At 38.0% G+C, this 11,891-nt stretch overlaps 1 protein-coding gene across 2 annotated transcripts in view; it reads left to right on the forward strand.

Annotated features, from left to right (window-relative positions):
* The window catches only part of ZAP70 (zeta chain of T cell receptor associated protein kinase 70), an 80,245-nt gene extending 69,071 nt beyond the window's left edge, over nt 1-11,174 (forward strand). For both annotated transcript variants that reach the window (XM_075204676.1, XM_075204677.1), the window contains exons 11-13: nt 8,216-8,356; nt 8,445-8,557; nt 10,427-11,174. In XM_075204676.1, the coding sequence (XP_075060777.1) occupies nt 8,216-8,356; nt 8,445-8,557; nt 10,427-10,547 (375 nt within the window). In that variant the 3' untranslated portion in view covers nt 10,548-11,174. The remainder of the gene's footprint in view (nt 1-8,215; nt 8,357-8,444; nt 8,558-10,426) is intronic.
* The last annotated feature ends 717 nt before the right edge of the window (nt 11,175-11,891 follow it).

The following is an 11,891-nucleotide window of genomic DNA, read 5'->3' on the forward strand; positions in this document are numbered from 1 at the left end:
CACTTTGTGGAATTCCACCTCTCGCACGGCAAGACTTTCTTCTAGTCTTCAAGCATTCTCTGAAAACCCACCTCTTCGGGCAAGCTTATAAAATTCTTTAACCACCAACTTAACTTTCCTAGGTTACCCTATTACCGCCCTTTACATAGTTCAGACAACACATCAACCCTTTGACCAACATTGCAATGTTACTGGATCATATAGCCCACTAAGCACGTTTTACCTTTGTAATCTGGCTGAACTAATATGCAATATGTAGTACTTAACAGTAAGCGCGCAGGACCTTCTTACCTCTCTGTCTGCCTGTATTACCCAGTACAACTTTATTTAAATAAAATGTTGAACAAATGGATATGAGGGAGTTTTTTTCAACAAAAATATATTTAACAATTGTGTGTGTTTTATTTACTTTTTCTAATAAATTGGTGCAATGGACCATGGTTTAAGGGCATCCATTACCATTATACTGAAAATGTTGAGGTGGGAAAGTTGCCACTCATGGGGTTCGGATTTTTTTTTACATTACTCTGATACCCAAGGGTAGCCCAGTACTGCCACGAAAGTCCTCAGTAGTATACTGCATGGGAATGGTAGTCTCTGGGAGATGCAAGGAGTATAATGTTTTTTGCAGCGCTCTGTTCCCATAGAACTTGCGGCACTGCATTAACCAGACTGGGTCTGGTTCGTAGTATGACAGGGGGACTCCATTCTGAGGCTTTTCCTGTTTTAGTGGGTACTGACCGAGCCTGTCTAGCCTGGTGCTGGTTTCCACTCTAGCATTGAAACTCCACATTCATTGTTCCCTGCTTTAGTGGAAATCAACCAGGTTTTTAGCATTGTGCCTATTTTTTATGGGAAAGGGGACATGCTGCTCTATTTTTAAAGTAATTATTTACTTATCCAAAAAGATTGCCAGGAGGTATAGCACCCATTCAGTTTGTTATGCCAAGCCATTTGCCCTCTTACCATGCAACACACATTACAAAACCACACCATGTTTTACAATGCGGTTTTTCTTTAAACACTGTGATTTATTTTAGTGTATTCAATTTATGCATAATGTTTTTTTGAAAAAAAAAATGTTTCTTTAATACATTCTGTGGTTTTTTTTTTTCAACCTGCATGCATTATCAGTCCAATTAAAAACCACAATGAAACTCAGACTTTTATACATCTTGGCCTTATACCTGATATAATGATTTAATGCTAAAATATATATTCATAATACACTCTCGGGGGTAGATTTATTAACCTTTGGTTTGTAAATTGAGTGTTATACTAAGGGGCAAACCACACTTCAAAGTTTATGTTTTTAAACCGCAAGCTTTAATATCACCATCTAGCTTTATATACATAGGAGGCAAGCAAACCATCCCATGTATTAAGCTGTGGTTTGCCAATACACATGACAAACTGCTGCTTTTAAGTAAAAAAAAAAACCCCCCAAAAAAAGGTAAAGGTAAACAATTGAATAAAATGTTCCACATTCCATTTCCTACAAGCTTGCCTGACCCTCTATGGGGGCTGGAGAGGGCAAATATACTTTTGTGCCCCCGAACCTGGAGATGAACAGCCCAATTCTGAGTAGCACTGGGCCCCTCATGGTAGGTACCATGTACAGGTAAACAGCTGTAATAGTGTAATATTAAGTGTAAAACAGTGTTCATTATACTGTGGCTATAATAAGATAGTAAATGAGTGTATAACATATACATACCTTCCAGTACAAATACCACATTTAGGGCACTGTCCCTCCGACCTGAAAGTCAGGACTTTTGTTCCCACTGCTGGGAGGTATATCATGCTCCAGTGAGCGGGTGCTGCACACTTCTGCCAATGGTGTCTGTGGTAATGCAGGTTTTTTGAAGTGACTTCATAGCGCTGTTCAAAAGAGGCACAGACATACCTCCAATGGTGTGATCACACGAACTATGGAAGAAAAATGTACTATATCGGGGCCAAAAATTCCTAAGCAAATTGGTGCTATGAGCATATTAGCCTGGGGCGACCTGAACCCTTAATTGGGCCCCAAGAAGCCTTGTGATTATATGTTGTTATTATTGTCATTCATTTATTTATATAGCATTGGAGCTTACAGTCTAAACTCCCTACTACATGGCAATTATTTTGTCAAAAGCCAATTAACTTATCTGTAAAACTGCAAACTGCTCCTTCATGATATACTGGGAGTGTAGCAATGGGCTCTGATGTCACAACCCAGCACCACAATCCCAGTCTGAGGAGAACAAGTTGTCACTACCCACTCCACAAAAGATAAAAACCGGTGAGTTGGAGGGGGGGTGTACATTGGTGGTAGCACTTGATGAGGAGGGAAGCCTTTTGTAGTTGGCACATAAGGGATCAATTTATTCTCACAAAATAATGTCTAGTACAGCAACCAATCTGATCACATTATAACTCATTATTGTAGTGTAGTTTTGAAAATGCAAGTAAACATCTTATTACTTGTTATGCACATGAGGTAGTACTTTCAAAGAAACTCTAGATGGCACCAAGGTATGTGGCAAGTCAATATGAAATACCTGATTATTTACAACTGTAGAAACCATGTGTACATACATAAAATATTAGTTTTGTTTTCTCAGTTAAAATTGAATGATCTTATTATTATGTTGTGTGTATCTCATTAGTATATATATTGTAATCCAACATACCTTATTTACACTGTATTCTGCTCCTTTTTCCCCCATTTCCACTACCATTTAATTGGCTTTACCAAGACTTACATTAGGTAGCTGATCTTAGAGGTGTTTTTAACTCCAGTGTAATTTTATTGGAAAATTAGTGACTAAATAGGCAGCAGAACATGTGTCCCTGTTGAAATGTTTCATGTTGGAAACTATATGAATGTACCATCATGTTCTCAGGCTGGTGAAAGGGCACTGATCTTATTAGACTCTCCTTCAGGATGCCTATCTCTGAAGCACTGCACAACATAAGTCTCTTCCATACTTGATCCTGCACTGAACTAATTAACTGATTTTCAGAAAAGTCTGCTGGCAACAATTTAACACAGTTTTAAGTAGAAAATAAGCAGGAAATTCCAGAGCAACCGATAAAATATCAATGGAATGTGCACACTGTACCCAAAGTTATTTCTAGTGGTGATAGATAGAAGACATAGTTAGGTAGCAAAATTCTGACAGTTGGGTGGCATAATGGCACTGTTTTTAGCATTGCTGTCTTCCAGTGCCTGGGCCATTCATCATCATCATCATCATCATCATTTATTTATATAGCGCCACTAATTCCGAAGTGCTGTACAGAGAACTCACTCACATCGTTGTTACAAATCCAAACAGGGAACTATCTGTATTAATTTGTGTGTTTTCCCTTTGTTTACATGAGTTTCCTCCAACACTCCAAAATACATACTAATAGGATAATTGACTTCTAACAAATGTGACCCTATTTTGTGTGTATTCATGTGTAGGGCTTAGGGAAATAGATTGCAGGCTCTACTGGGACCGGGACTTGTGAATGATTAAATATGCTTTGTACAGTGCTGAATAATATGTAGGGCCTATATAAATATAGGTTAATAATAATTAAATAAGAAGGAACAATCTTCTTAAGTAAAGCTAAGCCATACCATGGCTTATCAGATGATGACTACTAACAGGATGCTGCTAAGGTTGTGACTTTCCTGTTTGTGCTAATATCAAAAAAGGTTTCCTGTGCAATGCAACCACGTTTTTTTTAAGCTATAGTTCTTCATATTGAAATAAGTTAAATCTGTAACCACAGTGTAATATCTGTAACTGCAGTATTTAATTGTACCAGTAAAAGGGGCTCCTAAGCTTCTCTTACTACTTTGCAGCTGGTCCATAGATTTCAGTGAGTCCATAAGAAGCAAAGAAACAGATCAAATGATACTGTCTGTAGAGCTGGAATTGCATTCATTGACCCACAGTGATAAGTATCATTTAAGACTGTGATAACACCTAGATAACATAGCAGTTTCTAGTACTGTAGCCTGCCTCTGTGCCTAGGGCAGGCTCTAGGGGTGTAATTCTAATTCTTCTTTGTCTGTCCTGTTTACAAATATGGGTCCAATTCAATCTGAGCGCGTTATTCTAGGAATAACGTGGTCTGCGCACTATTACTGTTGTTGCAGTAGTAGTGTGCAGTATTACTGTTAGTACGGTAATTTTATTGCAGATTTTTGTTAGCAGCCCTCGGGGCCGCAAGCAATTATCCGCATTAAAATTACTGTAATACTATTAGCGCTGCGTTATTCCTAGATTAACATGTCCAAATTGAATCAGCCCCAATGAGTTTAATTTTTTCTGCGATCTTCTCTTTTTTTTTTTATCTGTGCAGTTCCACATAATAATAGATGTATAAAACTCCAAATAATATATTTACATTGAGTCACACAAATTCGGATGCAAACAATCAAATTACGTCTTCTATCAGCGATTTGATCTTGTTCTTACAAGGATCTAAACGGAGACAAGGATCTGTAATATTAGGTGCAGTCCACACTTAGCAAGGAACACCCTCGCTCTGTCCAATTCCTCCTAGAAGCCTGTGGAAACATTGCCATTTGCTCCAGAAACACTGAAAACTGGGAACAGCAGTGCAAAGTAATCCAGAGAGGAGTTTCCACAGTGCCCCGGCAGTTTTGCGTATCGTAAATGACCTCCTAAGTGATCAACTGAAGAGGGTTCTACTGAAATAATGCAACAAAAAGATTGTATTTGCAGTTTTGTCTTATGGAATCTAGTTTCTACTTGTCGCAAAATATTTCTTTTTTCCAGATCTAACTAATAAATATTGCACCCATCGTGGTAAGTACAAAACAGATTGAATTATCTGTTTTATCTCAGCGAACATTTTGGTGACAATACTTGGTCTGAGCAGTGCTGAGTTTGAATAGTCTGCCAAGTGCACATAAAGGTGCATGTCTACACGCCACTCTTAGAATGGCTTCACAAACTAGAAGTGCATATAGGTGTGTAGAGAGTTGGAAAAATCTGGGTGGTGCACTGTGCCAAACCGTAAATATCACATTACAGACCAACCAACCACCACATTAGGACTACATCTTTCTTTACATAATTTAATCATGAGAGTGAGTTAAGCTTTTCTTGGCGATCCACGCGCAATTGCTTCCTTTAAGATAAAGCAAAATGTAACATTTTCCCACACATTTTAACAGTACACCGGTTGATATCAATATGAATTGCCTATGTATTTCTACATTTATGTAGCTAACAAAGCTAATGGACGTACTACAGCAATGTTGTAATACTGTCCACTCTGTTATGTAGTAGACACAGTGTATACGAGTTCACAGTAGGTTGCGATACTAATAATCAGACACAAAGGGCAAAGTGTTTCCCCTAAAACAGGTCTGGCCAACTATTCAGGTATTGGGAAACTACAAGTCCCAGCATACTTTGCCAGTAGATAACCAGCTCATTGCTGTCAGTGCATGCTGGGATTTATAGTTTCACAACACCTGGAGAGCCACAGGTTTTCCAGGCCTGCCCTAGAAAAAACCAGGAAGAATGACTGTCCAAGGATTATGAGCTCCTTTTATAAAGCTATATACATGTGACATTTGCTCATGCTTGCTGATTTGCTTGTTTACATTTTATGCTTTGTTTAGTCTGATTCTCCAGTGGGCCTTATATTTTCAGTGATTTTATTTACTGAAAAAATCTCTAAAATTTTGCCAAATGTTAGAATTGGCTGAGTGAATTTGCTTATCTATCCTTATAATAACGTGTTACACAACAGAATCATAGATGTGTACTGTAGAATTTGTCTTTTAATGTTGTGAGCAGGATCTACATATTGGCTCTTTTCTGTCTTTAGTGGGCCACAGATATAGGTTTTATTAAGGCAGTGAGACAGTACCTTTCTGATTACACAAACAGAGCAGCTCCATCACAATTCTTGGACGAGAACCTATTTATTGCATATCTATTTTATATTAGCTAATGCATATGGTTAGTGCTTATATTATTCTGCCAATATTAATGTTTCTTAATCCTTATCCGTTTGGATTTAAGCTTGCAAGACTTGGGACTAATACTTTTAGTGTGTGCAGAAGTCAGGCAGCCTTCAAAAAATAGGGTCCAGACAAAGGTTTGAGCAGAAAGTGTGGCTCCAAGCAAAGGTCAGGACTCCATAGAGTAGCTAAGGTCCACAGCGAAGGTCTGCCTGTACAGTCATGGCCAAAACTTTTGAGAATGACACAAATATTAATCTTCACAAAGTCTGCTGCCTCAGTTTTTATGATGCCAATTTGCATATACTCCAGAATGTCATGAATAGTGATCAGATGAATTGCAATTAATTTCAAAATCCCTCTTTGCCATGACAAGGAACTTTATCCCCAAAACAACATTTCCACTTCATTTCAACCCTGCCACAAAAGGACCAGCTGACATCAGGTCAGTTATTCTCTCGTTAACACAGATGAGAGAGTTGACGAGGACAAGGCTGGAGATCACTCTGTCAAGCTCACCGAATTAGAAAAACAGACTGGAAGCTTTAAAAGGAGGGTGGTGCTTGAAATCATTGTTCTTCCTCTGTTAACTATGGTTACCTGCAAGGAGACACGTACCGTCATCATTGCTTAGCACAAAAAGGGCTCCATAGGCAAGGATATTGCTGCTAGTAAGATTGCATCTAAATCAACCATTTATTGGATCATCAAGAACTTCAAGGAGAAAGGTTCAATAGTTGAGTAGAAGGCTTCAGGGCGCCCAAGAACGTCCAGCAAGCACCAGGACCGGCTCCTAAAGTTAATTCAGCTGTGCTATTGGGGCACCACCTTTGCAAAGCTTGCTCAGGAATGGCAGCAGGCAGGTGGGAGTGCATCTGCACACAAAGTGAGGTGAAGACTTTTGAAGGATGGCCTGGTGTCAAGAAGGCCAGCAGAGAAGCCACTTCTCTTCAGGAAAAACATCAGAGACAGACTGATATTCTGCAAAAGGCACAGGGATTGGACTGCTGAGGTCTGGGGTAAAGTCATTTTCTCTGATGAATCCTCTTTATTTGGGGCATCTGGAAAACCGCTTGTCTGGAGAAGGAAAGGTCAGCGTTACCATCAGTCCTGTGTCATGCCAACAGTAAAGCATCCTGAGACCATTCATGTGTGGGGCTGCTTCTCCGCCAAGGGAGTGGGCTCACTCACAATTTTGCCTAAGAACACAGCCATGAATAAAGAATGGTACAAAAACATCCTCCAAGAGAAACTTCTCCCAACCATCCAAGAATAGTTTGGTGACGAACAATGCCTTTTTCAGCATGATGGAGCACCTTGCCATAAGGCAAAAGTGATAACTAAGTGGCTTGGGGATCAAAACATCAAAATTTTGGGTCCAGGGGCAGAAAACTCCCCAGACCTTAATCCCAGAACTTGTGGTCTGATGAATCCCCTTTCAGATTGTTTGGGGCATCAGTCCTGTGTCATGCCAACAGTAAAGCATCCTGAGGCCATTCATGTGTGGGGCTGCTTCTCCGCCAAGGGAGTGGGCTCACTCACAATTTTGCCTAAGAACACAGCCATGAATAAAGAATGGTACAAAAACATCCTCCAAGAGCAACTTCTCCCAACCATCCAAGAACAGTTTGGTGAGAACGATGCCTTTTCCAGCATGATGGAGCACCTTGCCATAAGCTAAAAGTGATAACTAAGTGGCTCGGGGATCAAAACATCTAAATTTGGAGTCCATAGCCAGGAAACTCTCAAAACTTTTGGCCATGACTGTAGTTAACACAGGTGTATTAAGCTCCCTGCACTATAAAGAGCAGGTAGACAATCAGGATCTCCTAGTAAGCCAAGCACCCCCTTACACTGATTTGCTGCAGAACTTGCTGCACAGAACACCCTGTTGTTTAGGCATCCATAGCAACCGGGCAGCAACCTAATACGATAATTCTCATGACATCTTGTTAAAATTTAGATTAAGTGTTTCTTCTGTTCCTGAGATATTATATATCAATTAATATATGTGACATTGCATTACGTACTTTTCATTGTAGAACATTTAACCCTTCTCTTCTTTTTTTATACCTTATTTAAGATATTTTTTAAAATCAATAGGACTTTTATAATGTAATGTTAATTCAGCTATATCAGCACAACTATTCAACAGTAGATTTACTTTTTTGGTCATTAACATGGTTTACCTAGAATTGCATTTACTACATTTACTAATAAAATTTCTTCTAGGCTCGAACAGGTGGCAAGTGGCCATTGAAGTGGTATGCCCCAGAGTGTATACAATATCGCAAGTTTTCCAGTCGGAGTGATGTGTGGAGCTATGGGATAACCATGTGGGAAGCATTCACCTATGGACAAAAACCCTATAAAGTATGTATTTGGCAGGTCACTGTGTTTGCGAAGCTTGTGGATTCAAATAAATCAAATACTATGCACTTACTGGGTCTTTGTTTTGTAGAAATTGAAAGGTCCAGAAGTCCTTAATTTCATTGAGAGGAATGAGCGTTTGGCATGTCCTACAGACTGTCCTAAAGAAATGTATGACCTCATGTTAGCATGCTGGACATTTAAGTAAGAAACCATGTTTATCACCATTATGTTATATTTTATGTTATCTTTTCTATTTAGCTATTTTACTACTCATTTCTTATATAGTTTATTTTTTACTCCATATAACCACAATCCCTTCATTTTATTCTTTCAATGTTAGATACTTTCATGACCAGACAGCATTTTACAGTTTTGCTGATATTTCTTTATGTACAGACTATATACAATTTCTTTATAATGTCCCCCATAAGTCAGTGAACTGTCATTCTACTATGCCCTCCGCTGGCAAATTTTAGCCTGGGATGCAAAACTCGACTCAGCAATCTATTTTAAAGGAAAGAAAATGCATGTGGCCCATTGACCAAGCCCAAAGTAGCCCATTTTGGAACCAGCCCGGGGGGCAGATGCTTCCCTGCCCAGCCTGCCCCTGATACCCACCTCTGATGCATGTGCCTTCAGTCTTTTGCACATACCAGCAGATGTCAACTATCCTCCCCCTGCTCTGCTTGATGTGCCAGAACTAAATAAATGTGACTACTAATTGCAGTACAACTTTTCCCCCTGCTGGATAGCATTGAAACAGTATGTCCCTTAATAGCCGCTAGCACTTCAAGATATAGTGAAGGAGAATCGCTGAGCCCCATTGTGGCCTAGGGAGACTTCAATGTCAGGTTAATTGGCACAGCTGCCACAGATCATGTCCGCTGATTCGCTGCCTCTTCAGTTTGCAAGAACTTACTCTTAGTACAGGCTGTATTCCCGGGCCTCCAAGTTTCACTAGTTTTTATAATTCTGACTTCTACAGTTTACATCTTCATGTAACTAGTCATAATGTCTCTGACAGTAGTATATCCGAAATTTCCATTTGACTACAAAGCGTTTAAATACCATAATGTCAAATGGAACAAGAGTGAGCTTAGCCCTTCTGCTGCTTGTGGAGGCAACCTACTTATATCTGCTTAGTGCTTACCATATACAGTTAAGTCTGGTCATAGACATACATATGTTGTATACATGCTCGGCACTCAGAACAAATGGCTGGATCCAACAGGGTACCATTAGCAATTAGCATCATCACCCTTGGTCTACTCACCCCCCTTTAAAGATTGGCGTTTAATATTTATTCACACTTATTTTGTGTTCCTTCATATGATAGGTTAATTAAAAATACACAGAGTCTTCAGCAAGCTTTAAATGTGCTTCTTGTGTTCAGTAAAACACATAGAATCAGGCATAGCTATTATGCACAGAACCTAGAAAATATTGAGTAACATATTATCCAGTAAACGGCACATACTCTGTCATTTGCTCTTTGTGGCCCCAAACTTTGTTGCATCTCCTGGGTATAAAATAAAATTAATTGGTAATATTTTACCTGTAAATAGAGTTGAGAATTTAAAATAAGTAAAAAAAAAAATTAGCCACATTTTCCTCTACTTTCAGCTACGATGAGCCCAGGCCTACTTGCATTTACACAAATCAAGACATAGCTTCTATTTCTAAATAGCAGACAGATAGGTGTCTATAGACAGATGGGTCTGAAATATTGCTGCCCATTGGAACCTTTTCAAACATTTTTGATTTTTATTGTCACTGATTTGGGGGCATTTCATAAGACAGTGTTTAAATGGTGGTTTCAAAAAAGCAAAAATAAGTTTGTGTGTCAGTGTGTAGTAATGCTTTAAAGAGCCTTTAGGCGCCAAAACGATGTGTGTACCAGCGATGAATACCTATCGTATATATAGATATTTATATTTATAGTAAAATAAAACTAGCAACAGTAAGGAGAGAGGGGTAATGGAAACATTGGAATCATGAATATGTAGCTCTTAGTACATCTCCATATTATATCACCCAATGCCATAAAGTTTAATAAATCTTTCTATATAGGATGGAGAATCGTCCAAATTTTGAGAATGTGGAATCCCGTATGAGAGTTTACTACTACAGCATTGCTGACAAGACTGACGATGCTTCCGCTGCTTCAGCTAAAGAAACTACGTCAACCTAAGAAGATACACTGCTGCGTATTTGCAGTACAACAGAGTACATTAATGCAGACTTTCCACAAAAATATTGCTCTTGCTTACAAAAAGTGTGACCAGATAAAATAAAAATTGCTAGTGATTTGCAGACAAGTGAGTAAACTGGGGCTGTTGCTCTCACATAATATATTATAATTAACTAAGGTATATACATTTTCTCCCTCTATCTTGTTGAAGTCAGTCTTTTTGTGGGCCAATATTGTTAAGAATGCAACCTATCAATTCACTGGGATTCCAATGAATTTTTAGAATGCGTGTCACAAAATGACTGACTCCAGTGTGTGTTGATGACCATTTTTTTTTGCAGTGTAAGCTTGCAAACATTTTTTTCCAGAAAGTTCTATTTTTATTAGTTTCAATTCTATCACATATAATTCTGGAGTCAGTGACGCAGGTAACATTTTAAATGTTCTACACCAAAAGGAACTAGTGAAATGGAAATATTTAATGTCTCAGTCATTCATAAACATCCTAGTAACTTTACGAGGAAAGGAATATTATATTCACTAGAAACAGAAAGATAAAATAAGTGTATAATGGAACTAAATTCCAAAAATAATATGTCAAATAAATAAATAAATATTTTAAGGATCCATATCAGTGAAATTTGTTTATACTTGTGTAAATGGTAATTTGGTGTTTAGCTGACTTTTGGTGGCCATGACGATGGATGGTATTGCATTGTGTCTACTAACAACACAGAAGCACTGTAATGACCAAAATGCTTTCTTCTGGCTTTTAAGGGTGAAAGGTTAACTGGTGAACAAACTAAAGTAGTCTGTTGTAGCATATTTTGATGCTCTTAGAAAATAAATGTCTCTCTTAATCCAAATAAGTGACTTGGTATGTGAGGACTTACAAGGCACCTTGCAGTGAGTAACTTCTGGATGACTTTCAGCAAACAGCTATTACAATATTCTTGGAAAAGCAATCTATAATTTACCCTCTGGTAAAAAGTCATTTTTGAGCGATTGGTTATCTGGGACAGTGTACATCCCTAGTTGAAGTTAATGTATTATTTTCAATGTTTATATTTCCAAAAATTAAATTACTAGGAATTCATAATTGCATAAGATAATACTCACAGTGAACAGACTGTTGGTGATCTTAAATGATATACAATGATTAAATAAAATTATTAATATATGACTTTAATGTTTAGAAAATTAATTTATAGATTTCTTTTTTTTTATATAAATATGTACTTGTATTATTATAATAAAGATAACAACATAATTATATAAGAAATTATTTTTCAATCAAATTTGGTATGAAGCAAGGAATGAAGAAATTGTGCAAAGTGCAAATTT

This window comes from Mixophyes fleayi, chromosome 1 (assembly GCF_038048845.1).
Source record: "Mixophyes fleayi isolate aMixFle1 chromosome 1, aMixFle1.hap1, whole genome shotgun sequence".
Taxonomy (NCBI): domain Eukaryota; kingdom Metazoa; phylum Chordata; class Amphibia; order Anura; family Limnodynastidae; genus Mixophyes; species Mixophyes fleayi.